This window comes from Gobius niger (genome assembly GCF_951799975.1).
Source record: "Gobius niger genome assembly, chromosome: 4".
Classification (NCBI taxonomy): Eukaryota; Metazoa; Chordata; class Actinopteri; order Gobiiformes; family Gobiidae; genus Gobius; species Gobius niger.
Window position 1 is genome coordinate 38,358,628 of NC_136855.1, and position 22,651 is coordinate 38,381,278.

General features: G+C 39.6%; 1 protein-coding gene across 1 annotated transcript; it reads right to left on the reverse strand.

Annotated features, from left to right (window-relative positions):
- Window positions 1–1,298: 1,298 nt before the first annotated feature.
- taldo1 (transaldolase 1) lies at window positions 1,299–22,098 on the reverse strand. Its single transcript, XM_079554785.1, has 8 exons — window positions 21,982–22,098; window positions 14,104–14,227; window positions 13,756–13,863; window positions 13,539–13,670; window positions 9,865–10,040; window positions 4,256–4,453; window positions 4,003–4,148; window positions 1,299–1,537 (listed from the first exon to the last, which is right to left on the reverse strand). Exons 1-8 carry the CDS (start codon window positions 22,079–22,081, stop codon window positions 1,505–1,507), a joined length of 1,017 nt encoding a protein of 338 aa, XP_079410911.1. The 5' UTR covers window positions 22,082–22,098; the 3' UTR covers window positions 1,299–1,504.
- Between the last annotated feature and the right edge of the window lie 553 nt (window positions 22,099–22,651).

Genomic DNA, 22,651 nt, shown 5'->3' on the forward strand with positions numbered 1-22,651 from the left:
TATTGCAGGCTTCAGAATAACGGGTTAGTCCATGGGGGCCCCTGACTGTTGAAGGGCCCCTGGCAGCTGCCTCTCTTGCTACGCCTCTGTTTGTGGGTCGGATAAACATCCAGCCACTAAATCTGATAAGCTGTTAATAATAAAGATACCACAGAAATTATATAAATACCATGAAAAGGCAACGTATGGTGAGGTATGTTTTTTTTAAGTCCAGGATGTTTTTATATACGTGATTTTACGTCTAAACATGTGTGTTTGTAGAAACAGGCTCAGATAGCTAAAGGCATTCCTATGATTAGATTGATATTCGGTCTTCCTCTGCTGATTTTGACAAAATGGCCTTTTACATTACAAATCTTAAAGGGATATTTCAGGATTTTTGACATAGGGCCTCATTTCCTAGTTATCCAGAGTGTTGCTGATTTCTGGAGGTATTTTTTTTGTAATTCATGCAGTTCTTATGTTTGAAGAGTTTCGTAGCGCTAGGCTAGTGCAAGGCTAGCGCATTTCTATGGTATCAGCTAGCCTGCATTAAAAACAGTGTGACCCGCTCCACAGAGCACCTGAGGCAAATCACTTATAACATCAGACTAACCATATAAATATCTGTGTCGATAGAATAAATTTTGGAATATAACTGACCTGCATCACATGAATTACCGCATTTTGAGGGACTATTTTCTAGCAGATCACTCCGCCGCCGCGTAGCTTATACAACCACGAAGCTGATGCTGCTCAAATATAAGTTATTTTAAATGCAAAATGGTTAAAATTACTCTATGGACACAGACATTTGTATGGTTAGTCTTGTGTTAGAAGTGATTTGCCTCAGGTGCTCTGTGGAGCGGGTCACACTGTTTTTTAATGTAGGCTAGCTGATACCATAGAAATGCGCTAGCCTTGCATTAGCCTAGCGCTACGAAACTCTTCAAACATAAGAACTGCATGAATTACAAAAATACAAAAAATACCTCCAGAAATCAGCAACACTCTGGATAACTAGGAAATGAGGCCCTATGTCAAAAATCCTGAAACATCCCTTTAAGAGGAATATTGCTCCTTGTGCAGACCTGACCTTTTCCTTGTTTCCCAGTGAAAGCACATTTCACACAGACTGAGCTGGTCCAGTGTGTCGTGTTTTCATAAACCACTAAGAGCACATGCTACAAACTCATACCTGCGAGACGAGGCCTTATAGACGTGAATGCTTTCTGTGCTGCCTGTGTCACTCTACACCTCCCTAAAGCGTCAACTACGAAACACACAATCATGAGACAAACACGCAGTTGCAAGTTATTTTTTTTACTGGGAGAATTTACAACAAATGGAATGATGCCTGTATTACAATTAATTGCAGTCAGAGAAACGTGGCCCCAATGGTTTATCGTGATTTGGTCATAAGAAAAATACGCCATCTGGTTAAAATCTCATTCGGGTCCAACTTTAGGATCAAGTAGTCAAGTGTTGCTCAGGACCTTCAGGGAGTGGAACTTCGGGAGCGCCGTTACTGTCCGTTCTTGGCGTTGAGCATTTTCTCCTGAAACGGACAAAAAAGGAAAGTGTGAATAAAGCATAGATCAAACAGCAAACAAAAGAGCTTTCCCAGTGGAGTACAAGAGATAAGGCATCTCTGATATGGCAAGTCTCACAGTCTCTCAGTTAAGTTTGAGGGAATTTTAACCTTTCTTCCTTACAAAAGTCTTTAAGAACTAAGATTTCTAAGCCGTCTTGAACACACTGCTCTTTGGAGGTTTATTCACAGATATTCACTGAAGATCTGAACTGGTAAGACCCTTTAGGTCTCTGTATGCGGCCCGAATGTTTTTACACTCCAAGATTCTGTCTCATATAGAGTATTGTATAACCACCAGTGTTAATTTCGTCAACTAAAATATTTAGTCTTAATTTCAGTCAAAGTGATATTCTTGACGACTAAAATTGGACTGAAACTAAATTAAAAGTTTTTCATGAGACTAAAACTATGACTAAAATGTCCAGATATTTTAGTCGACTAAAATAAGACTAAATAAAAATGAAAGGGAGAGACTAAAATCATCCAAACTTCTACTGACCGTCTGAAAGAGCCTCATATCATGTAAATCCTCTGCTATAGGAGCCGCTCTGAGCTTTATCATGTGGAGCAGCTCCATGAAGCAGAGGAACAAGATTAAACATGATTATAATCATTACAACAAATGCAAAATCGACTAAATTCGTCTTAAATTTAGTCGACTAAATTGACATGCAATTTCAGTCGATTAAAACTAGACTAAATATCAAACGTTTTTTTCGACTAAATCTCGACTAAAATTACATTACATTTTAGTCAAAAGACTATGTTGTCAAAATGAACACTGATAACCACATGTCACTTGCTGCTGGTACAACACTCAAACCAATAGAGTCTCTTTTTAAAAAAGCCATAAAAATCTTGGACAAGAAACCGTTCTCCTTTCACCACTGCACTGTCTTAGAGAAGCATCATTTACTCAATTTTGATAACTTCATTCATTTTAAATATGGTTGCCTTGTTTATAAAGGATTGCATGGACTTGCTCCGCCTCCATTGCAGGATTTCATCAAACCAAAGTCTGTTAGTGGGATCACGGGCAACTGGGCATCAGCTGGAGGAGACTGTGAGGTTCCACACAGGAGAACCTCCTCTGGACAGACTGTGCTCTCTGTAAAAGGCACCAAGTACCGGAATAGTCTCCCTTTATCAGTCAGAGAGACTCCAACTCTGGCCACTTTTAAAGCACGTTTTAAGTAATTTGGCATCCGCACAGTAAAGTGAAGATTACTGCGCGGATTTCGAACTACTCCTGGTATTATTACGCCTTACAATATAGTTCCCCCTTTTATCCGCTTAGAAAATCCACATTGTTTAATTTTGTGTAATTATACTTTGTAGTGGAACACTTCACGTAACCATATTTAAATAGGGAAAACGTGGAGGAGCTTGGTAGCTTCTATCTTGACCTGTTTTGGAGCTATAGTGGAGAGAGGGAGAGGCTAAATGCTAACGCCGTCTGCGCTGTGTTTACGTGACTGAAGGCACGGGTGAAGATCAGACAGGTCCTAAAGAACTCATCAAAGCTCAGGTAAGAACATATCTCAGTATGTAAAAACGCTGGCCTATTCCTTTAATATAGAAGGTGCAGTTACACGTGTGACCTGAGGTGGCAGTAGTTTGTAAAAAATGTCTAACTTGCATCTAGCTCCTTTAAAAGATGACCATAAAACCCTTATTTAGTTAATTCTTTTAAATATTTAGAATGTCTCATCCGTAACCTCTTCTGGAGAGCCTTTCGTCCGCTTGTTTTATTGTTCATATTGATGTAGACCATCTTAAAACTAGGATTTGAATATTTGCAATGGAGTCTGTTATTAGGCAGTACAATATCATTTAGAACCACAAAATATCTTTTTGAAAATGATTTTCTTTCTCATCAAAGGTCACGGTCAAGGTTAATTTATAAAGCACATTTTAAAAACAGAGTACTGCCCATATTCAGTGCAAAAACCCAAATGTCCAGGGGCCAAACTTTCTGATTTTCACGTCAAGCGAAGCTGCACTTTCCCCAATCCCAATGTTGTTCATCATATTTGACCTAATGGTGGGTTTTGGGGGTGAGAATTTGAAAGGAATTCACAGTATTTTCTGCATTTTGTTTGATCTGTTATAATAATCTTCATAACAATCTTCTTGGGGAAAAGAAGATCTGTCTGTCTACCTCAAGGGCAGCTGTGGCTACACTGTCCATGGGGTGAATGAAAATTGTCCCTTAAAGCGCTTTGTGGCGATATCTGTGAGAGGTCCATATAAATCCAGCCCCCAACCCCACAGGGGCTAAAAACAAGGCTTGATCAAATCTGCAGCCAAACATCCTGCTGCAGATTGATAGGACTGGGCCGTCCTCATTTACACTGTAATATCTTTTGATCTATGACACTTTGGGAGTCCCACAGTCCAAACTACACCTTAACCTGTGAAGGACATACTTTAATCATGGTCTCCAGCTTGATGGCGTCTGCAGCGAACTTGCGGATGCCGTCGGACAGTTTCTCCACGGCCATGCGGTCCTCGTTGTGCTCCCAGCGGAAAGACTTCTCGTCCAGGTGAATCTTCTCCAGGTCACAGGCCTTTGCTGCAGAACATCACACGACACGCTCAGAATTCTGACCACAAAGCTACAACATTATAGATTTCACCACAGCTCTTTAGAGGCAGATCATTTGTCTCTCTGGCGTTTACCTTTGCTCGCGTTGAGCGCCTGCGGCACGGCGCTGTGGTCCTTGCTGAGCTCGGCTAACAGACTGGGCGAGATGGTGAGGAGGTCACACCCGGCCAGAGCCTTCACCTCCCCCGTGTTCCTGAAGGACGCCCCCATCACCACCGTGCTGTAGCCGAACTTCTTATAGTAGTTGTAGATCTTTGTGACGCTGATCACACCTGACGACACAAAGACAGAGGGTTTAAGACAGGGGTGCCCAAAGTGGGGCCCGTGGGACGAATTTGGCCCGGCGAAGCAATTCTGTTGGCCCGCCAGAGTGACCTACTTGCGTGTGGTTAAAACTAACTCTCTTCCCTTCACTCTCCATGGTAAATATGGATGCAGTACACTTTTTGACCACCAGCGTCAAATTGGGGGCGCTGTTTCACTCCTTTCGCAAAGTTAAAGGGGGGGTATTATGCAAAATCGACTTTTTCAAGCTTTACATCATGTTATGATGTCATTCCCTCATTAAAAACATGCCTGAAGTGTTGCCTTGGCACATTCACGTATTTTCGAGTAGTCTGTAAAAACTCTGATGGCGGCCATTTTAGGGATAAAACGCCTGATTCCTTCAGGGAACGCCCTCGACCTCCAGGATACGCCTCCGACCTTTCGTCACCAGCCGAGTAACCAACCACTGCTCCTCAGCAGAACCCCCTCCCCGCTGTGTCTAGCCCTAAGATGTAAACAGAGTCATCGTGGAGGTTTAGCTTCATGTGTTGTGAACCGGACTTACAGCAGTTCTGAAACTTTTACAAAGACACACATCAGTGTTTCTGTTACCGAAACACCCGGGATTCAAACCGGTGACAAGAACGCTTATTTCAGCGGCTGGTTCTGCGCTGGGAATGTCTTAGGGCCTTGATGATGCCCAGAGCCTCCGGAGAAAGCTAATGCTAAGCTAAACCTCGAGTCATCACGTGGAAACGAGAAATATGCACACATAAAGTCAATAAAACCACCACACACATAAAGAACCGTTTAACAATGATCACACACGGAGCCTGGCTTGTTGATTTGGAAGTTTATTGCTCACATTTCATCTACAATGGGTCATAGACGAGTGGCTTTCTCCCGGAGCTAACAAGCTAGCCGCGACAAGCTAACGGGAAAATTCACTGAATACAAGCAGCATGTTATGCACTAAAAACGCCACTAAAACAGGCAACTGCTTGGAGCAGCCTTTATGATGATGACACACGGAGCCTGGCTTGTTGATTGTGTAGTTTATTGCTCACATTTCATCTACAGTGAGTCGTAGCCGAGTGGTTTTCTCCCGGAGCTAAGGCACTATTAGCCGCGACAAGCTAACAACCTTCACCTTCACAACATTCATTGAAAACAGGCAGCATACTGTGCACAAATAACGTCAATAAAGCAGCAACTACTCGAAGCAGCCTTTACGATGATCACACAATGAGCCTGGCTTTACACATTTGTGGTTTATTACAGACTTTTCATCAACAATGAGCAGTAGTCGATTATAACAAGCTAACGGGTAACCTCGAAAAACCACTGTCCACCTGCACAGATAATGTCCGTCTTTGAATCGTATGGGCTCCTGCAGATCCTGGTGTCGTCCATGGGGGTATAGTTAGAGATCCATAGGGCATGGCAGTTACAAAGAGAAGCCTCCAAACAGCAGTTATTTTTCACGCAAGAGCCCCTTCCAAGCGTCCGGTGTGGAAGGTTCGTCTTCAAATCACATCCTGTGTGGCCATTGTTCACAAAGTGAAAAACAGTAGCTCCTTTCCAACAATAAAAAATAAAATGCACCGATTGTGGCATCACAACACTTTCTCCACAGTATTGAAACTACAGACAGCGTGTGGAGGGGGCGTGTCGGAAAGGGTCAGAGGTTCTTAAAGAGACAGAGGCCTATTTCAAGTCATTTGCTACCGCCATTTTGAAAGAGTAATTTTATACAAGGCAGTTATTCTAATTTACTGCATTGACAGACCAACAGAAGGTTTCGTCATCATTGTAGTGTGCTATAGACTGGTGCTATGTGGCTGAAAAAAGCATAATACCCCCTCTTTAAGGAAACACTGTTGTGGTGTCTTGGTATTTATCAATCACAGAGCTTTGTAGCAGCAACTTTCACAGTTTTCCAACTTTTATTGCAAAGGTTGTTGACGTCAACCACTGTATACCGGTTAAAAAAATTACTTTTATTGATGCTGAACTGACACTTTCAAAATAATCTAATAATGTGGCATTTTCTTTGAGTTAACGAATGAGGTTCTGTAGATACAGGTGTTTTTTTTTGCACTAAATTGCTACAATTGTTGATTTTGTTTTACTAAAACTAGGCTTTTGCCATAGTTACCATTTGTTTTAACCCCTTAACTCCCAACTGAACCGAGCACATTTTCTCCAGTCCAAAAGCTTCTGGAAAAAAGGTGTGAAAATAGCGACAAAACTGAGACGAAAACAATGATGAAAATGTCACAAAAATGTCAAGAAATTAACAAAAATGTGATGAAAAAATAACAAAAATGTGACAAATATGTGATAAAAATTGGACAAAAAATGGACCAAAAAATGACAAAAATGTGACAAAAAATTGATAAAAAATGGACCAAAAAATGACCAAAATGTGAGAAAAAGTTCATAAAAAATTGACAAAAAAATGACCAAAAAAATGACAAAAAAATGACAAAAATTTGACAAAAATTTGACAAAAAATGGACAAAAAATGGACCAAAAAATGACAAAAAAGTCACAAAAAAGAGTTGAATACCCAACAAAAAAATGATGGATAAAAAATCTGATGTGAGGAAAAAGATCTCTCGGTTCAGGTGGGAGTTAAGAGGTTAATATCGCATGTTATTTGCATAGATAGAATCAAATGCAAATGTAGGCTATAGAAAAAAAAAGTGAATAAAATAAAGTAACTTTATAATTTGCAGTTATGTGTTTTTCGTGCTTGACATCGCAGTGTTTGGCCCGCGACTCACAGGCACTTTTTAATTTTGGCCCTCGGAGACAAAAAGTTTGGGCCCCCCTGGTTTAAGAGGAAGCAGGCAGTCTAGTCCTGTTTAAAATGAAAATAAAAAGGAAGGAATGAGGTCAAATTTGCTAAAGGTAACTATAAGTAAAATGTTTGTGTGCTGGACTGACAAGAACAGCCGTTGTTTTTACAGAGGAAGTCAGACCTGTTGGAGAAATGAATGTCTACAGCTCACAGCATGACATCAGCTCAATGTATGCAAAACAAACATGAGTCACATCCGAAAACCATACACAGTAAAGTACCACTAAATTGGCAGGGTAGAACCACTCACGCTTCTCCTGTACGCCCTAAAATCGGGCTTAAATTCAAACATTTTGATGCAACTCGGACGCCAGAACAGTGCAGTCGTTGTGCCCACACTACAAGAACGATTCTCTGCGACTCAGTCTCCAACACTTAACGATTCAGGGCGACTCACTGCGACTGGAAACTAGTTTAGTTTATTATTAGGATCCCGATTAGCTGTGCTTTACATCCAGCTAGTCTTCCTGGGGTCCTAACAGAGAGATGAACTAGTGACTCCAGTGTGTGCTAAGCTGGAGCAGCAGGAGACTGGGATAATGTTACACTTTTATATGTAGGTATATCAAAAAATGGACTGAAGTATTGAAATCATAGGGAGAAACTGTTTAATGTTGAGCACCCCTCCAAACTAGTGTAGGCCAGGTCGGGCTGAAAAAGACGTTAATGACCTGCAATAATGACCTGCTCAAGTGTAAAAAGTGTCTAAATAATAGGGCTGCAACATACAACATACACATTGCAAAAAAGTATTGTATGGCAATGTTAGATGATGCAATATCCGTATCGTAAGAAGCCACAATATGGCGCAAAATCTCTTCCATCTAACAGAGCGACACATTTTTGCAAACTCAAGCTAAAACAAAACAGCATGGAACTTATAAACCATGCAAAAGTTCAGATGATGTTATATTTTCCCAAGTTAGTTCAATTTAGCCTTGTTTGGGGCAGATTTAGTGTTATTTAATGTAGAAAAGGTGTGGTATTATCGCAGTATATCATTATAACTACATTGCAGACCTGTATCAAATATAACACGTCTATTCCCCAATATCATGCGATCCTAATAACTTTTCATTCATCCCGATCTGCTGACTGTGGAGATGCATCAGGCACAGGTTATGCACACCCATGTGAAAGGATAAAGCGAGCTAAACTTCAGACTGTGAAAAGGGTGAGTCCAAATAAAACTCTTGGGTAGGACTGAGGTCCCAGCACGAAATGCAGGATTGGGTGACACATGAATCTCTGAACACATTGAGACTTTCTTCAGTAAAAGAAAGGCGGTGAGCGTGTGGAGTGTGGACTGCTGCCAGACGGGTCTTTCCACATTGAGGGGCTTCTCCAAAATCAACCACACGTCTATAACTCACGCTGGGTCCTGCACAGTCAGCGAGACACATGGCCACAAACAACACGTCCCAAATCACCAGAACTGCAGAGGCTCGTGTAAAAGGGCACAGGGAGCCCCAGAGTTTGTGTTTCCATCCTGTGGCTCATGTCCAGGGGCGGACTGGGACTGAAAAACAGCCCTGGACTCTGACCAGCCTGGCCCAAATTAGCGTAATTGTGCACTTCCACAAATACATATTTTAACCGCTTACCACCTGCCTTAGCCGAGAGCATTTTCTCCAGGTCGACGTTTTTTTTATTTTTTTTATTGGTATCATCAGCAAAAAGAACGGGAAAGGTGGTCGTAGAAACAGAAGCAAAATCATTAATATAAATAATAATGGTCCCAAAATTGAACCTTGTGGTGCACCATACTCCACGGAATTCCTTTTAGATTCATGTTTTTTTTTACCCAAATGGAGAGCAAAGGAAAGCTAAGACCTACAAAAGTGATGGTAACTTTTAGTCACTTTTTTAGTCACTTAATTTTTGTCATATTTTTGTTGTTTTTTTTCCATTATTTTTTCTATCATTTGTTTGTGTTTTTCTCACGTTTTTGTATTTTTTTTTGTCCGTGTTTTTCTCACGTTTTTGTAGTTTTTTTTGTCAGTGTTTTTCTCACGTTTTTGTAGTTTTTTGTCTGTGTTTTTCTCACGTTTTTGTAGTTTTTTGTCAGTGTTTTTCTCACGTTTTTGTAGTTTTTTGTCCATGTTTTTCTCACGTTTTTGTAGTTTTTTGTCAGTGTTTTTCTCACGTTTTTGTAGTTTTTTTGTCAGTGTTTTTCCCACGTTTTTGTAGTTTTTTTGTCCGTGTTTTTCTCATGTTTTTGAAGTTTTTTTGTCACGTTTTTGTAGTTTTTTTGTCAGTGTTTTTCTCATGTTTTTGTAGTTTTTTTGTCCGTGTTTTTCTTATGTTTTTGTTGACTTTACATCACATTTTTTGTCACTTTTTGTTGCTTTTCCAGCACATTTTTGTTTTGCTTCATCCTCTTTTTCTCGCTATTTTTATGCTTTTCTTTTCAGCTTTTACATTTGGGTAAAGCTCGGTTGAGGCGGGACCGGTGGCCCTAGAGCCAGTGGCCCTTCTGTGCTCTTCCAGAATGGACACATGGCCAGTCCGCCCCTGCTCGTGTCATGTGTTCATGGGGGGCGGCCTCACCTGGGTCTTCGTGCGGCTCGTAGCTCTTGCGGTCTGTGTTCTCCTTGTGCCAGTCGAGGATGCGGCCCACGAACGGGGAGATGAGCGTGACGTTGGCCTCGGCGCAGGCCACCGCCTGAGCGAACGAGAACAGCAGCGTCATGTTACAGTGGATGCCGTGCTTCTCCTCCAGCTCTCTGCAACACACACGTCCAACAAGAGTGAGCTTTCAAAGTTATCATTCTAAACTGGCAACTTTCGGATTTGTGTATATGTCAGAGGTTAATTAGACTTTTTAAGAAGGTTGTCTGCTTGGTGCAACAGGAGCTGAGGATCGCCTCCTCAATTTTACCTGCTGACAAACACCCCCTGAACTCCCTCTTTGAGCCTCTGCCCTCTGGATGGAGGATTTTAATACTAATAGGTACAAAAATAGCTTTGTCCCGGTTGCTGTGACTCTGCTGAATGAGAAACAGTTTCTGATGCCTTTTTATTTTAACAGTATTTATTATTCTCATTATGGGATTGCATTTTAAGTGGTGACTGTGGCCTTAATCTCATGATTTTTATTTTGATCAGTAGAAGCTTGACAATTATTTGACCTTCACCTTTACTGGAGTCATGTACTGGTGTTTGTGTGAGAGGGAATGTTGTATCTGGTCTTATGGCAAATCAAATCGGGATCAAATAAAGTAACCTTAAACTAGAAATTAAATTAGGCAAAGCCCACACGTGTCGACAAACGCAGGCTACAAATGATTGTGCTTCAAACATTTCAAGTATGTGTCGTGCATTTTTGTCTCCACAAGTTCCTAACATGCCGTCTCTTCTTGAGCATCTCTGATGAGGATGAGAGAAATATATGTTCAAAGCAAATAAAAAATGTTGAATCTTGAATATAGTAAAGAATGTTTCATTTTCTTAGCATGTACGTTGCAGAGAGACCGGCAGCAAATCAGTTCAAAAGTTTAAAGACTGTGCTACGGCGTCTATGCAAGTCTCAGATGTAATGTACGAAGCACCGACTTTGCAAGAACGAAGTATATTTGGACATTTTGATATTAGCTTCGCATCAATTTTTGTCATACGCCCACATCCTTTATTCTGCTGAACCAAAACTGACTTCACCCCTCGCTTCCTGAAATGTACTAAGGCTACAAATGATTGTAATACAATACACTTAAACAAAAACTATAACACTGTAACTCAAATTTGGAATCAAATGCGACTCACTGCAAAAAGTAATCTTGAAATAACGTCGAGAAATCTGTCCATAGGGCAAGATATTTACACTTAAGATAAAAGAAATACCTGCACTCGAAATTAGATGACAAATCTCAATTTACTTGAAATAAGATACGAGAACTAGAACAGTTTAAGTGTAAATATATTGCCCTAAGAACTAAAATACTAGGGCAGGGACTTTTTTGATTAAATACGATTAATTAATTACATAAGGTTTAGTGCGATTAAAAATATGAATCGAAATTAATCGCACTTAACTTTCGACACCTACAGACGTTGCTTAGGCACAAACACATCAAAGTTGTTTATTCACACAGTTAAGCGCCGACATAAACCTATTTAAAAAGATAATTCTCCAAAACGTGTTTGAAATGTTCACACAGGCCTCACATCTCCACTTCAGATGAGTTCAAATGCAGGAAAATACCAAGCAGCATCTAAAACATACCTCTAAAAAATAAATACAACCCCTAAATAAATGATGCTTAAATGGGATTAATTGCGATTAATTAATAACAAAGGCCATAATTAACTTGATTAAAAATGTTTTATCGAGTCCCACCACTATAAAATACTTATTTCAAGATTACTTTTTGCAGTGTGGACACAAGAGTGAGGTGAGGCAAAGAACCAGCCAAGCTCCTGGTCTGCAAACACTGCATCATTGGCCGAGAAAAGACAAGTGAGAAGAGCCAGAGTCCCGGCCACATCACGTGCAATACTGAAATGTGAAAAATAAAAGCCAGCAGAGCCTAAAAACACAGTAGAGTGTGTGCAGAGTGCAGACTTTGGGACTCACAGCGAGGGAGTGTCTGAAATGTGCTTTGGGGAGTTTTGCCCACTGACTGAATGTGACTTCACATTCTTAACATAACGGCAAATATCAGACAGCACATGGTCCACTAGCATTTGCATAAAGAGAAACACGCGTCTGCTGCATGTGTCTGAAGTGACTCCAGGCTCGTGTGAGTCTAGTCCAGGCTCTGCTCGCACCGTTCGATGTGCAGGTGCCGACACAGTCTCATCATCCTGTGTCACATGACCTCACTTTGTAACGCCATCGGCCTCTACGCTCAGTGTGTTTGATTTCCATTATCCAGCATGCCAACAGACAAAGCAGGTCACAGGGTTCAGCTAAACTCACTTAGCTACAGAGGTTATTGTCGAGCTGTGCGTGCCAGAGCAGAAAACAGCTTTGTTATCAAGTCATGCACAACGCCTGGTTTACCGTCGAGAAGAGCCGCCATTACAGCCACAAAAAAAACTAACTTGATTCGGCTGCCTCGTGTTTATGTGTTGCAGCTTATTCAATTCATGATCAATATTTAGGAGTTTTCATGAAAAAGGAATTCGAAGCTGCACGGTTTATCGAATCACAATCGAGGTTTTGACAACTGTAATAACTAGGGCTGGGACAAAATATCGGATCGCAATATTTTGTGCTGCAATACCAAGTATCAATACTTTCAATACTTGTGTTTGGAGGCATTTTTATCCTGCACTCCTTTGTTTTCCAGTATCAGCATTTAGTCACATTTTGTGCTAATTCACTTTTCGATCTTAACACTTCAATAACTGTCAAAAGGCATTGGGTTTATAAACTTTAGACACATTTTTTATACATTTTAATGTTAACATATTACAAATCATATTGAATCGCAATACGCATCGGATCAGCCCGAGTATCGTAATATGTATCGGATCGTGGTCAGAAGTGGATCGTCCCAGCCCTAGTAATTTATTTATTGACCTTTATTTAACCAGGATAGTAATAACCAAACCTTTAGAAGCTGAGGTTTTATGTTATTCTTCTGTCTCTGGCATTTGAGTGAGAGCGTTTCAACAATCATAATGGTCGAACCTTACGACCTCAAGTTCAGCTGCAACAGATAAAAGGTCAGGTTTCATCCCTTTACTGTGTCCTCCAGAGGTTCTTTGAATGTCGGGGAAAGGCTGAAACCGAACTCCTCCAAAAGAGGGAGATGTCGACGTAAAACCTAATATCTTTGAAAGTAGATTATTGCTTGTTGTTCTAATGTGGGGCAATTTGAGCAAGAATATGTCTAAAAGTAACATGACTTTACTCATCGTTTATGCATTTAGATGTATCAAAATACAAATCGCGAAAATCGAAATGCAATCACAATACAGGCAGGAACAAATATTGCTAAACTGTTTCAGACAGTGTCCTGCCGGCGCTCCGATGTTCTTCTCTCTCCTCTTCCCTGGTTCATACACTTGTGCGTAGATGCTCAAACTGAGCAGCATCGGCTCAAAACATGAACATAAAAGACAACTGGAAAGTAGAAAAGCCTTGACTCCTCGGCGCATCACCAAGAGGAGGCCACAGTTGGAGAAAGACTAACCTAGAATATTCTGTACGTTGTACTGAATGTCCCACTGTGATTGAAACAGACGGAGGTCAAACTCTCCGTTGTGCTGATACGTACTTGCCGGCCTGGATTCCTTCCCATGTCGATGACAGCTTGATGAGAACTCGCTCTTTGCTGATGCCAGCCTCTTCGTACAAAGCTATGAGCTTCAGGGCCTTGGCAACCATCTCCTCTTTATGAAAAGACAACCTGATTATACGAGACACGCACACAGTTAAATGATTATGTCCATTTCAATCCAAACCATTTAATTAGAAGAGTCGTGGGAACCAACCTGGCGTCCACCTCTGTCGAGACCCTGCCGGGGACTTTTTTGAGAATCTCAAGGCCAAAGCTGACAAAGAGTTTGTCCATAGTGTTGGCTATCTGCTCTTCCTCACTCCTGCACAAAGACAAGGAATAACATCAAAGTCAGTGCTTTGATTGGAAGACAAAGAAATCCTTCATTTTCTGTGATTACACAAGGGCAAGATCCTCAAACTCTATTCACATACATCATTTCAATCACACACGTCTTAGTTGCTGTCGTCTCCTTTGTGATCAGCACAGTAGCTCACATGTGGTTTCAAGATTCAAGATTTTAAAAAGGAAAAAAAGGAAAGAGTTTTATTGCTGAACTAACCCGCCTTTGGAGATGCCATATTTAATGGCCTGGTCCACCAGCGCCTGGTAGGCCGGCATCTTGGCAGCAGCCAGGATGAGAGAGGGGTTGGTCGTGGCATCCTGGGGCTTGTACTCTTCAATAGCTGCAAAACAGGAGGAAATCCTTTAAAACATAATCCTCAGATGTCGTTACTAGTGGAATTTCTACGGCAAAATGAAAACAAAGGCACAACATGACACATAAATCAAAGTAATGATCGACTTGAGGCGATGAGATCCAGTAGAGCAAGTTAAATCACTATTGGATTAAAGATTTAACAGAGAATAAAACACTTTTGATCTCTTAACGCCTTAACTCCCACCTGAACCGAGCACATTTTCTCCAGTTTGGCTTTACCCCAGTCCAAAAGCTTCTGGAAAAAAAGCTGTGAAAATAGCAACAAAACTGAGATGGAAATGTGACAAAAAAGTGAGAAAACATTGACAAAGTGATGAAAAATTGATCAAAAAGTGGCAAAAATGTGACAAGAAATTGACGGAAAAATGACAAAAATGTGACAAAAAATGACAAAAATGTGACACAAGTGTGATAAAAAAGTGACGAAAAAAAGGACAAGAAATTTATAAAAAAATTGACAAAAAATGAACAAAATGTGACAAAAAATGACAAAAATGTGACCAAAAAATGACAAAAATGTGACAAAAATGTGACAATGACAAAAATGTGACAAAAATGTGACAAAAAATGACAAAAATGTGATAAAAATGTGACAAAAAATGACAAAAATGTGACAAAAATGTGATAAAAATGTGACAAAAAATGACAAAAATGTGACCAAAAAAATGACAAAAATGTGACAAGTGTGATAAAAAAATGGACGAAAAAAAGGACAAGAAATTTATAAAAAAAAATTGACAAAAAATGAACAAAATGTGACAAAAAATGTGATAAAAAATTGACAAAATTTGACAAAAAATGACAAAAATGTGATAAAAATGTGACAAAAAATGACAAAAATGTGACCAAAAAATGACAAAAATGTGACAAAAATGTGATAAAAATGTGACAAAAAATGACAAAAATGTGACCAAAAAAATGACAAAAATGTGACAAAAATGTGATAAAAATGACAAAAAATGACAGAAAAAAAGGACAAAAATGTGACAAAATGTGACACAAGTGTGATAAAAAAATTGACGAAAAAAAGGACAAAAAAATGTATAAAAATTTGACAAAAAATGACAAAAAAATTTGACAAAAATGTGATAAAAATTTGACAAAAAATGACAAAAAATGTGACACAAGTGTGATAAAAAAAATTGACGAAAAAATGACAAAAAAGTTACAAAAATGAGTTGAATAGCCAACAAAAAAATAGAAAAAAAAAATCTGATGACGTGAGGAAAAAGATCCTCTCGGTTCAGGCGGGAGTTAAGAGGTTAAATACAGCATAGTTCTAAAATGTGTTCCAACAATGGTTATTTCAAAATCCAACCTTTTACCACTTACTGTTTTTAAGGGTTTCCACAAAGATAAAAAGCAAACGTGTGCTTGTACTATTGGTTCTAAGTGCCTGTGTGGCTGAAGAAATGGAACCTTTTTCACCAAATTACACCAGACTACTCCAAAAGTGAACACCATTTCTTGTTCTTTCAAACCATATACACGCTATAGCGAGAAAGACTTGTTCCCTTATCCGTTGCACAATAGAATTTGCATATTAGCCGAGAGCTGACGTACATGACACTTAAACCAACCTATTGTTAGACCTATAGGCGCGTGACACACCTGAAGCATCAGACCGACAGTTACTTCGTGAGCTTCATCATTTCAAAGTCGTAATAAATCACCAAAAAGCAACGTCGGACTTTTATGAGTTGATAAAGAGCAGCAAAGTTAAGCTCTGCTAGGAAATCATCAATATTCCAATGGTTTAAATCAGTGTAAAGAGAGTAAACACTGCAATAAGAACAGGAGTCTTCACTAGTAGAACAAGCACTCCCCCTGCTGGACATAGCTCTGTCCTGCCATTTTAGTTAAGCTCTTGAAGGGATTTTTCTGGATTTTGACATAGACTCTCATTTCCTAGTCATCCAGAGTGTTGTTAATTTCTGGGGATATGTTATTTAATTATTCATGCAAGTATTTATATTTGAAGAGTCTCGTGGTGCTAGGCTAGTGCATGTCTATGGTAACTAGTAGCCTGTATTAAAAACAGTCTGACTCAGGCACAGAGCACCTGAGGTAAATCACTTATAACACCAGACGACCCATATAAATGTCTGTGTCGACTGAATATTGTTTTAAATATAACTATTTTGCATTTAAAAGAAGTTATATTTGAGCAGCATCAGCTTCCTGGTTGGAGTGATCTGCTCGGTTACCGGATCTACAGTAGTTTGTTTACCTGCGGCCGCATTACTACACGTCAGGGTTAATTTTGACATGTTTTAATTTAGTTTTAGTCTTAGTCTTTTGACGAAAATGTCATTCGATTTTAGTCTAGTTTTAGTCAAAAAAATATCTTCAATTTTAGTCTAGTTTTAGTCGACTAAAATTGCAAGTAAATTTAGTCGACTAAATTTAAGACGAATTTAGTCGACTTTGCCTTTACAATATTCATTATAATCATAATTAAAGCAATACTAAGTAACGTGTTTACCTTAATAAATCCTTCCCGTAATACAAGTGTTAATGGGATGATTGGAGGGTCTTTCATCTCCCCCTGGTGCCTCTGGCCAGAAAACCATGGTTGCAACTTGACTGCCACCGGACCGGAGCCACCAATACACACTAATGGAATCACGAAGAAGAAGCTAACAGGCTAACGGGCAAAGCTAGCTGCGGGCTAACGTCACTTTAAACAGTATTTACAGCCAGGTTTGAGTGAAAAAAAATATTTCCATTGTATAATTGGATGCACAGTAACCCTCTCTCCCTTCGCCTTTCCCGTCAGCGTAGTATTTACTCTCCAAGACAATTAATAAGTTAAAAAGTCGTAACTTGCTACGACACCTGCAGTTGCGTTTATGGCCTCTAGGGGGAAGAGTTACTTAGTACTGCTTTAATCTTGTTCCTCTGCTTCATGGAGCTGCTCCACATGAACAAAGCTAAGAACTGATCAATAAAAGTTTGGATGATTTTAGTCTCTCCCTTTCATTTTTATTTAGTCTCATTTTAGCCGACTAAAATATCTGGACATTTTAGTCATAGTTTTAGTCTCATGAGAAACGTTTAATTTAGTTTTAGTCCAATTTTAGTCGTCAAAAATACCACTTTGACTAAAATTAAGACTAAATATTTTAGTCGATGAAATTAACACTGCTACACGTGGGATTCACAAAGGAGCTTTGTACAAATCAGATATGGCGACGTTTGGAGGGCGAGCCCATGATTTTGAAGAGGTTTTTAATGCAGGCTACTAGTTACCATAGACATGCACTAGCCTAGCACTAGCACCACTAAACTCTTCAAATATAAAAAGGACTGCATGAATCAACAACACTCTGGAAGACTAGGAAATGAGGCCCTATGTCAAAAATCCTGAAATATCCCTTTAACCCCTGTCAAAAAGTGTTGCAAAAAGAGTGATTTTGAGACCTTTCCCAATATTCCCAATTCCCAATAGGATTTTTCACAAATGATACAAACATGTGATAGTTTAGCTGCTCTTACTTAACGCTCCTGGACATCTTTAATTGAATGTGACCCAATATTTGAACATGAATGAACTGAAACTGGATCTTTAAGACTTGATTAAATTGTAAATGTAAAGGCTTGAATTACTGCTGCATCACTTTGGCTCTTGAGAAGCTCCTCTTGTTTGTCAAAGGACGTGTTGATTGAATTTTCAATCAGGCAGGAGTCAGAGCAGAGGTTAAGGTGACAAAACAGCAGTTGTGCAAGACTTGGTGTTTTTTTACAATGTTGTAATGACCCACGAACAGCAGGCAAGTCTTTGTGCAAGGTCTGAGGACATCAAGGAAACACAAAAACTGCATATACACCTCCAATATAAATGTACATCCTCACCTCAAGTTATTTTGTTTCAAGCTGACAGTCCTGTTCAACCGCATCACGGATTAGTTTAGTTTATTTGAGTGACATAAAAAGATGCAAAACAGCAGGAATATCTGCTGCTCGAAGGGAGTAGGAGGAAGTTCATATCTAATAAGGCCCTCCCCTGTATTCAATAGACTTACATTACTGCTCTCTGAAAGTCCCCAAACAGTAATCGACTTTCTCATATGATAAAACAAAGTGATTTCATTCTGTCTTTATTGTATTAGCTACACGACTGCAGCATGTTCTCCAATGACCTTAGAATGACGCCTTGGGAGCAAAAGCAACAAACCGCTCCTCTTAAAGAGATATTTCAGGATTTTTGACATAGGGCCTCATTTCCTAGTTATCCAGAGTGTTGCTGATTTCTGGAGATAGAATACTTTTGTATTTAAAATAATTTATATTTGAGCAGCATCAGCTTGGTGGTTGTATAAGCTACGCAGCGGCGGAGTGATCTGCTAGAAAATAGTCCCTCAAAATGCGATCATTCATGTGATGCAAGGTCATTTATATTCCAAAAATTACTCTATGGACACAGACATTTATATGGTTAGTCTGGTGTTATAAGTGATTATTCTTATTCTTCTTTATTCTTATTCTTTATTAGGATCCCCATTAGCGCCCACAAGTGGTTGCTAGTCTTCCTGGGGTCCTGACACAATATAAAATTACAAAACAGTTAAAATAGAATACATGAATGTTACACATTTCATATAATCATGCAACCTTATAGGACACATATAACACACGGTGACTATGCTCACATGTACTGAGCTAATTGACCTTTTACTTTCAGCTTAGTGTGGTTTACTCTTAGTATTTCTGATATTAAGGAAACGCGTTCCAGGCGTTTGCTCCTCTGTACAGAACTTTTCATTGAGTTACTTTTGGGTCTGGGAACAACCAAAGAGTTTGTCGTCACTTGGCGAGTCACATATCTGTGACCAAACCCGCTGAATAAGAGTTTGTTGAACAAAAAACTGGGCTGTTTGTCCATCACAACTTTGTGCATGAACATGAGGAGACTGGCCTTTAGTTTGGCCTCAACCGTTAACCAAGCCAGTCTCCTGTGCATCTCACGGACATTAGTGTGGAAAGGACAGTGAAGCACAACTCGAGCTCACCTGATTTGCCTCAGGTGCTCTGTGGAGCGGGTCACACTGTTTTTAATGCAGGCTAGCTGATACCATAGAAATGCGCTAGCCTTGCATTAGCCTAGCGCCACGAAACTCTTCAAATATAAGAACTGCATGAATTACAAAAAAAATATCTCCAGAAATCAGCAACACTCTGGAGAACTAGGAAATGAGGCCCTATGTCAAAAATCCTGAAATACCCCTTTAACAAGACAGTAATAATATAGTATCCTAGTTCATTAAGACTCTGGTGTGTGCACTTGCATAAGGATACATTAAATCAGTTCAAAAACAGTGCAGCTGTAGATATTTGTTTTTAAAAGAGTTTGGCACACTTTTCCAGTGCATGCTTTCAGTACATTCTTCCTATCTGTACTACAGTTGAATGTGTTCCAGAGGTCCACAACTGTATCTCAGAACAGTCTTCAGTTTTCTATGTATAATCCAGCGATAGCCTTTACAAACAAAGTAACAAGAGTAACTGCTGATATCCAACGTGCTGCACCCAGAGCCTTTGTTTTAGTCCCTCTGTCATCCATGACTCAGGATCAAACCTAAAGGTAAAGCTCTTTATTTTCCAGGTCAATCCGCCTTCCTATTTTCACCTACGATCATCATGACAGGGCAAGAACCTGGACACAAGCGGTAAAATTAGCTTCCACTGCAAAGATGTAGGGGATACATCATACACTGTACATAATAAAATATATATAAATAAGAATAATGCAATGAAAATGCACATAGATTAACATTGTGTTGAGCCTGGTAATGACAATTGGAGCAACAAGAACACGGAGTATAATATGTGTATTAATGTGCCCTTATGTCATGAAAACAAGTGAGTATGGCTGATATTTGGCATTGGAAACTGAAAGAAATATATGAACGGTCGCTTTGTTACTTGCTTTGTAGGGATCTTACAGGAAACAAGACCGTTCTTGAACAAACAGTGGGTGTGAGTTTGGTTTGTGCCAAAAAGGTAACAAGTTCTTCATCTTTTTGCTATTGTTCCTTGTTGTTTTGTTTACATTGATTGTACTGTGAGAAATGAAAAGTTTTATCATTTTGAGTCGGGGGGAGGCGCTCATAAGCTTTTGCTTCAGCCCACTCCTTTTGAGCAAAATGTATGCTCAAATAAATAAATAAATAAATAAAAGTGGCGGGCGACAGGGTGAGGAGCTCAGAGTAGAGCCGCTGCTCCTCCATGTGGTGGAGGACACGCTGGAGGGATCCCCTATGTGTGTGGATAGGGAAGTCTGGGTGTCTGAGCTGAGACTGCTGGCGCTGGATAAAACAGAAGATGGATGGATGATTAGCAAGATCTGCCAAGGTCGAAACAAGTTGGTTTGGCTCATTTACAGCAGCACAGGCACAAAACAGTAGCAAAAAATGTTGTAACAAACATTAAAATTTAGGCACTTTTCTTGCTGTGCTGTAAGAGGAAGCAGAGACATGGGCTGATGCCAATTTACCAAGTTTCTCAAGTTTCTCCATTTTGTTTAAATGCGTTTCTTGCACAAATATTATATCCCCCTCTCTTTTCCTTTTAATACAGTTATTAGGGCCATTTATATTTTGTGACACAATATTTATCTCATTAATAATCACTATTTCTATAAGACAGAACTAAAAAACTATAAATAATTTACATTCCTCCTCAGAAAAAAAGGGTTAGGGTTATGTGTCACATTTTTTGTAATTTTTTCGTCTTTTTTTAAAATTAATTTTCAATTTTGTGTCATTTTTTGGTCATATTTTTCACATTTTTTGTCATTATTTTAACCATTTTTTGTCATTTTTGGTCACATTTTTTCATCACTTTTTTGTCAAAGTTTTCTCACTTTTTTGTCACATTTCCATCATTGTTTTCGTCTCAGTTCTGTCTCTATTTTCCCACCTTTTTTCCAGAAGCTTTTGGACTGGGGGTAAAGCCAAACAGGAGAAAACGTGCTCGGTTCAGGTGGGAGTTAAGGGGTTAAACACGTCCAGAAGCGAGATCACATGGAGACTATTGAAATAAAACCAACTAAACTAACACATTATCCCATGCACTGCAGATACGGTCAGTAAGAATGTGAGTCTACGGGATATTTATCGGTTTGCAAAGAAAAGAAAAAGCGGCGGTTCTGTCCTGTCATCGTGACTTTGCACAGGCACGAGGAGCGGTCTGGGTTACATTACAAACTAACTAACCACATTACTACATCACTGTGTTCCTCATTCACTTCTCTTGACAAACCTGACCTTTTTCCTATTGTTTCACATGTGCACATACGAGGAAACGACACACAATGCAGCCTATTGTCTTTTAGAGGCTGTCAATAGTTTTATTATGGGACTTCCTGCACCAACCTGTTGTCATTTCTGCATCATAAAGCAAGAACTAACAGCAAAACAAAGTGACAGCGTTATTTTTAGCCATAACACTTCACAACGTGGGGCTAAAAGTGGCTAATTATAGCAAGAAATCCGCTTATGAGCTTATCAACAAACGGCTGCGACGAAACAAGGACAATTCGTAGTTTTGTTAGCATAAAGTTAGCATGCTAGCGGAGCCGAGGCTAGCTCTGGGTACACGCTTACGTTTTATTGCCCCGGCGGTCATTGACGTTAGCGGCGGGATCGCCCCGCGCTTCCCGGACGGTTAGCATGTTAGCCTGGTAGCATTAGCCGGTGGAAATTCCGTGTGTTTTACCGTTAAAATCGCCCGTATCCGCCACGACCACGGTGTACTGCTTGAGCTGGTTGAGAGCAGTCTCCATTTTTCGGCGTTTGTCCGGGGATGTGTTCGACATGATGAGAGAGGGGCGCTTTTATACCGCGGAGAGAGAGAGCATGTGAGGCGGAGAGGAATGTGTGGATGTGTGTGTGTGACAGCCACGGGAGCGCGCCACGAGGAGGAAGCGACGGGCGCGCGCCTGGTGTTGCGCTAATGAATAACTTCTTTATTAACCTACTAACTCCCACCTGAACCGAGCACATTTTCTCCAGTTTGGCTTTACCCTAATCAAAAAGCTTCTTGGGAAAAAGCACCAAAACAGCAACAGAAAGTGAGAAGAAAACATGGATGTAAACGCAACAAAAAAATGACAAAAACTGAAGAAATATTTGACAAAAATTCAACAAAAAGTAACAAAAATTAAAAAAAAAGATGTGACAAAAAGTCAACCAACAAGTGACCAAAAATGTGAGAAAAACTCAACAAAAAAATGACAAAAAACTCAAAAAAATGCGACCAAAATTTGAAAAAAATGTGACAAAAACTCAAAAAAAATGTGACAAAAAATTGAAAAAAATGTGACAAAAACTCAACAAAAATGCGACAAAAATGTGACAAAAATGTGACAAAAACTCAACAAAAAAAT

Coding starts and splice junctions, on each gene's coding strand:
- taldo1 (XM_079554785.1), bottom strand. CDS start 22,081: ATGTCGAACACATCCCCGGACAAACGCCGAAAAATGGAGACTGCTCTC. Junction 14,228..21,981: donor GGATACGGGCGATTTTAACG/GTAAAACACACG, acceptor CCTGTTTTGCAG/CTATTGAAGAGTACAAGCCC. Junction 4,149..4,255: donor GGCGCTCAACGCGAGCAAAG/GTAAACGCCAGA, acceptor GATGTTCTGCAG/CAAAGGCCTGTGACCTGGAG.